Source organism: Lampris incognitus, chromosome 7, assembly GCF_029633865.1.
Source record: "Lampris incognitus isolate fLamInc1 chromosome 7, fLamInc1.hap2, whole genome shotgun sequence".
Classification (NCBI taxonomy): Eukaryota; Metazoa; Chordata; class Actinopteri; order Lampriformes; family Lampridae; genus Lampris; species Lampris incognitus.
The window spans coordinates 60106308-60112513 of record NC_079217.1 but is presented as its reverse complement, the minus strand read 5'-3'; the positions used below and the strand labels follow the sequence as shown (position 1 = coordinate 60112513).

Below are 6206 nucleotides of genomic sequence, written 5' to 3'. Positions count from 1 at the left end.
CGTCTAACGTCAATCTACAGTTTCCCGCTGTTCCTAAACTAAACTAGCTAACTAACGTTAACTTAATTCGCCCCACCTATTGCTCTGTCTGTCGGTCTGGCAGTTAGTGCGCCTCGAGGTTCCGCGCTGTCTATTGGCCGACCTAACAACCAATCACGTCTACTTCCGTGCCTACACCCCGTTGGCTCTAGCGTCAACCACCGAGCGTCAACCCTTCTAATTCCGTTTGTGGTGTGATTTAAATGTCCCGCCGCTTGGCAGGAAATGACGTTTTCTGTTATTTGCCAGGGGTGAAGAGAATATGGCGGGGCAATCTCTCTTCTTGTCCCTCCAAAATGGCGGCTTGCCTCTCAAAGCTACTCGAAACACCTTTTCCAAACTTTCCAATGTTGGTAAGTAAGCAGGTCCCCTACCGGACGGTAAATGGCTTACTTTCAAAATTCAGGACTGAACCTTTGTAATTCCCAGTCCTCGGATCGTACCAAGTCTAAAACCCCTTTTCTGACAGGCAATGAGAACCGTGTACCGTGTTTCAATGTCAAACTGTCCCCTACCACCTTTCGTACCGTATGCCAAGATTATACAGCCCCCCCCCCCCCATACTGGGGGTAAAATGCCTGCAACCCGGCAAAATATATGAACTGGTTGAAAACAATAATTTACCAAGACTTTCAGAATCGTATGAACGACGGCTCTCTGGTCCGAGGGTAGTCCAAGACTCAGATGAAATCAGAATGAGACCCGTTCTTGTCCAACTCGGACCGAACTCGTCCTCAAGCAAGGACGACAGATTTTAAAATTCATTCGTTTAGCATAAATAATGGCCGAATCTTACTTCCCTGTTGTCTGCTACTGGTCCCGTTCCCGTAGTGACCGTCGCCACCGCGTTTCTGTCCATTCTGAGTTCACCTGGACGTCGGACTGCTTGTGCCAAAACCACTGAACTGTCGCTGAAGACCAGCCATGGTCCACGGACAGGATTCCGAGGATATCAACGATCGATTGAAGCGTGTTGGGCTTGAAGCAGTTGGGCAAAAACGTGATCTGAGAGATGCACGCAGGTGCTCAATTCAGCTGGAGGTCATAGGTCAGCTGGGTACTTTGGTTGCTTTGCATTGGATGCAACCAGTTTGCATTGGATGAAACCAGAACAGAGGTGTAGAAATCCAGCCACTCTAACCATGTCTTTGCTCCACCTGTGTACTAAATCAGCTGGTTTAGCGCACAGGTGGAGCAAATACGCGGTTAGGAAGTGCCTCCAACCATCCACAAAAGTATTGACATCTGCTATGGCTGATAACGACTTCCCATCCACCCCTGGGAACCTCCCGACTGCCATGTCAACATGCAGCCGACCGACCTGAAACCGACCCACCTCATGAATCTAACCAATGTAACCGGTTATTTTCTTGCCTGGTGCGGGATTCGATACGGAGTGTACTGCACCACAAGGCGATATCACTAACCGCTCGGCTAAAGGGTCAGACCCGTTAGCTAGGGACTAACGTGTCTTATTAGTAGTTTACACGAACATCCATGGCAGCTAAAATAATGTGTGTGTCACTTCACTTCCTTGTAAAGCCCTACATTGATCCGATCTCCACACCCATTTGATTAAACCTGATAAGCCCCTTTCTGTGTTAACCAAGACATGGTCGTTGTCAGGTTCCCCTAAAAGAAAGGTTTGCTGTGTCCCACTGCCTTTGGACTGGTACCGAACTAGTCCTGCACCCGTGAAACAGTTTAAGGCCAAAGGTACATCGACTCCACATTAAAGAAAAACACGTCTTGGATATCAAGTTCATGCCAAATGGCTTTCTAGATGTACAACGTTAAGTGTTCTTCGGATCCTCTCATCTACGACTAACAACGACCAGGAAGGTCAAAGGTTAAATGTTGTGTTCAGAGACGAGAGGCGTCAGCAGGGAGTGGGGTGGGGGTTAAATCCTGGTTGTTTCAGAGGTGTCAAAAGAGGTTTGCTGTTAACCAGGGAACCTCTTTTGACAACACGGACGACCCAGCGACGCGCGTTAATCCTGGGTTCAGGAAACTCGTGGGTGCCTCTAGAGAGAAACCACAAATTCTCTGCCAGTTATTCCACTTTTCCTTTTAACCACAACCCAAGCCTGAGCCCTTGGGGTGTGTGTGGGCGGGGGGGGGGGCTGTGATGGGGGGGGCCTGTGATGGCCTGGCGGCCTGCACAGGGTGTCGCCCCACCTGCCGCCCAGTGACTGCTGGGATAGGCTCCAGCATCCCCGCGACCCTAGTTAGGATAAGCGGCTTGGATAATGGATGGATGGATGTTTCAGACATCGAACTGGCGACACGAGGGTCGCGGGCCATTCTCTGACCCCGCGTGAGCTCGCGTTATGGCGCGAGTCGTGACCCCAGATGGCCGTTGGATTTCAGTAAGCGTGACATACAGGCAGCGTTTCTACAGTCTCCAAAGTCCTGCCTCAGAAGCACTGCGGTGAACAGCGAATCCAAGACACGTACTCAGCCCGTCACGTTCGGATCCTAAACAGACGGAGAACCGGTCTTCCACCCGGGCCGGGGAGACCCGGGTCGTGTTGCTAAACCAACACGGAAACAGAACAGTTTGATCGATGCTGCGCTTGCTTTTTTGCCCCGCCCTTGTAGCTGCAGTTTGTTCTCTTGCCCCCACATGGAACGCTCACCTGGGTATGAGAGAGGCTGTGGTGGGGGGGGGGGGTCCTCCAGGCGGACTCAACACTGCAGTATCGCCTGCTTCATCAGACAACAGGACTGAGATATGATCCTCACTAACTTTACCCTACACAAGCATCCTTCATGTAGCCTCATTATATGTTTCAGCGTTATCACAACTTTTTTCGATTTTAAACGTACCATAAAAAAACAAACAAAACAAACAAAACTAAAAGATCATCGGTTACTTGACATGCACGTTCCCTCCCTCCCTCGCGGCGTCCGCGTCACGCCCGCACGCGGTGAACTCCCACCCAGAACTGAGGATACAGCGAGTCTGGCCGGGGTGCATTGTGGGTAACATGCCTGGGTAGAGTGTGGAGTATTTCCTTCTCCTTCTTTTCTTATACCGAAACCTTTTTTTCACAACCGACATTCTGAAATGAGTCAGCGTTAAGTCAGTAGCCGCGCTGCCGGGTGTAGTGACGTCACCGCGACACACCTGTAGCGGCTTCCCCCCCTAGCCTAGCATCAAGGCTAACTGTCGAGTTCGTGTTCAAGCTAGCGGACCTAGTGCCGGAACCTGTCCAGGCCTTAAACCCAGCGTGGCTTTTACCAACAAATATATCACTTCCAGGTCTCCATGAGCGCGTCCGGGACGTCTGGCAGGGACCAGCACCACCACCAAAGTGTGAAACGGAACCAAGCTCGAACCGAGCTTATCTTTTTAGGGGTTTTCTCCCCAATTGTACCCGTCCAATTACCCCGCTCTTCCGAGCCGTCCCGGTCGCAGCTCCACCCCCCCTGTCGACACGGGGAGGGCTGCAGACTACCACGTCTCGGGGGAGTCGCCAGCCAACTGACGCTGGGGGGACGTGGCACGCGGGAGGATCACGCCATTCCCCCCCCCAGAGTCCCCACCCACCAGGAGCCCTGACCAACCAGAGGAGGCGCTAGTGCAGCGACCAGGACACATACCCACACATCCGGCTTCCCACCCGCAGACACGGCCAATTGTGTCTGTAGGGACGCCCGACCAAGCCGGAGGTAACACGGGGATTCGAACTGGCGATCCCCGTGTTGGTAGGCAACGGAATAGACCGCCGCGCCACCCGGACGCCCCCAAGCTCCCACTTTTATTGGCGCTCATATTAGTGTTTGCACTGTTGTCTCTTCAACTTGTCCTTTGGTATAACCCTCCGAAATGTAAAAAGTGTTGACTCTGAGCAGCTGGCCACGCCCTCCGTGGTCACATGACCAACATCCCAAAGTCCAACGAATCAGAGCCACCACGTATTAAAACGATGTCCCCGGGTTAAAACAAAGCGAAACTGAGCGATGTCGGAGCCAAAATGGCCGCCTGCGAATCCTCCCAAAGTCCGAGCTTGGTGTACCGACAGCTCTGGGCGCGCCAGTGTTTTGTCATTATAATTAGCCTCATTATAATCACCATCGTTATTCTTCCGCAACTCACTGCTCACACTGCAGACGCACAAAGTACCAAATTTAACCTGCTCTTTGTCAAAAAAAACAAAACAAAAACTACTGTCAGTTAACGCTACAATCAACTCAGTATCCCTGACCGACGACCCCCCCCCCAGAAACAAACTTAAAATGCAAAACAAAAAGATTAAAAACAAACAAAAAACACTCAAATGCACTTTCAGATAGAAGACAGCGCTCATGGTCATAAAGACGGGTGAAATACCCCACCCACCCACCCACCCATACTGAACAACACATGACGACAAGCTGGGACCGTAAGCCCCGAAACGATTGTGCATGTGCGCGCACACACACACACGACACACATGACACACACACGCACACACACACACACACACACACACACGACACACACACACACACACACACACACACACACACACGAGACACAGTCTGCAGTAGAGAGAGTTGGAAGGCCGGCGTGCCCCGGGGCTTTCACAGACAGGGAAAAAGAAGGTAACAGAAAAAAAAAAACTCCCATGAGTCTTTGGGCTCTGTTGCAGCACTCTCCTCCAATCGGGGTTCTTCGTACCGAGGCACGGCAACATCACTGGGACCAGATGATGACGTCATCATTCAGCACAGGCGGGAACGCCCCGAGGGCGTGAGCCCCTTTCCTCTCCGAGTCGTCCGATGGAGTGTTGAAAAAAGAAGATAAGAAGTGTTGGGTGGAAGAGGGGGGGGGGGTGGGTGTAGGTGAGTGTGGAGAGGTGAAGCTAGGGTTCGAAGGTCACGGGGCTTAGTTTCACATCTTGCAAAACTCTCCCCCAGTAGCCGGCCACCTCCAAACACAGCAGGAGAGGAGGGAAGAGAGAGAGAGAGAGACAGAGAGACAGAGAGAAAGAGAGGAGGGATAGAGTGCAAGGCTAGCTAGCGGTTGTTCTTGGCAGCTTCTTTAGCAGCCAGAATGAGAGGAGTCAGGCTGGACAGAGGCTTGGCCACCTTCAGGAACTGATGCTGAGAGAGAGAGGGGGGGGGGGGGGAGAGAGACATACAGAGAGAACGACAGATAGACAGAGAGAGATGGAGAGAGGGGTCAAGGAAGAGAGAGAGAGGAAAGGTAGAGAGGGAGAAAGAGCAAAAGAGAGAGAGAGAGAGAGAATGAGAAAGAGAGCAAAAGAGAGAGGGAGAGTGAAAGAGAGCAAAAGAGGGAGATAGCAAAAGTGGGAGAGAGTGAAGAGAGGGAGAGCGTGCAAAAGAGGGGGGAGAGAAAGAGCAAAAGAGAGAGAGCGAGAGATGCAGAGAGAGAGAGAGTGAAAGAGAGGGAAATAGCAAAAGTGGGAGAGAGAGAAAGAGAGGGAGAGAGTGCAAAAGAGGGGGGAGAGAAAGAGCAAAAGAGAGAGAGAGGAAAGGGTAGAGAGGGAGAAAGAGCAAAAGAGAGAGAGAGAGAATGAGAAAGAGAGCAAAAGAGAGAGAGAGAGTGAAAGAGAGGGAAATAGCAAAAGTGGGAGAGAGAGAAGAGAGGGAGAGAGTGCAAAAGAGGGGGAGAGAAAGCAAGAGAGAGAGAGCGAGAGAGGCAGAGAGAGCAAAAGAGAGAGAGAATGGGAGCGAGAGAGAGAGAAAGAAAGAGAGTAAAGAAATGTTCCAGAGAGTGAGAGTAAGAGATAAAAGAAAGCGAGAGGGAGAAAGAGCAAAAGAGAGAGAGAGAGAAAGAGAGGAGAGAGTGCAAAAGAGGGGGGGGGGGAGCAAAAGAGAGAGAGCGAGAGAGGCAGAGAGAGAGTGCAAAAGAGGGGGGGAGAAAGAGCAAAAGAGAGAGAGAGCGAGAGAGGCAGAGAGAGAGAGTGAAAGAGCAAAAGAGAGAGAATGGGAGCGAGAGAGAGAGAAAGAAGGTAGATAAGTGAGAGAGAGAGAGAACAGGGAGTATAAAGGAGGGAGACAGAGGGGGAGAAGATGACATGAATATTAGTGTGTATTTATCGCTTTGCTTTTTATTTAAAGTAAAAATCTAAAGGAATACTTCATGGTCTAATAGTACCTATCATAGTACCTTTACTAAAGTACTACAATATGTTACTGCGTTACTAGAGTAAACA

The 6206-nt window shown here is 51.0% G+C and overlaps 1 protein-coding gene across 1 annotated transcript in view; it reads right to left on the bottom strand.

Moving 5' to 3' along the window:
- Positions 1 to 849: 849 nt before the first annotated feature.
- Positions 850 to 6206, bottom strand: part of pak1 (p21 protein (Cdc42/Rac)-activated kinase 1) — a 108795-nt gene continuing 103438 nt past the window's right edge. Inside the window, exon 7 of the mRNA XM_056282905.1 lies at positions 850 to 1044. Coding sequence (XP_056138880.1) covers positions 850 to 1044 — 195 coding nt within the window. The remainder of the gene's footprint in view (positions 1045 to 6206) is intronic.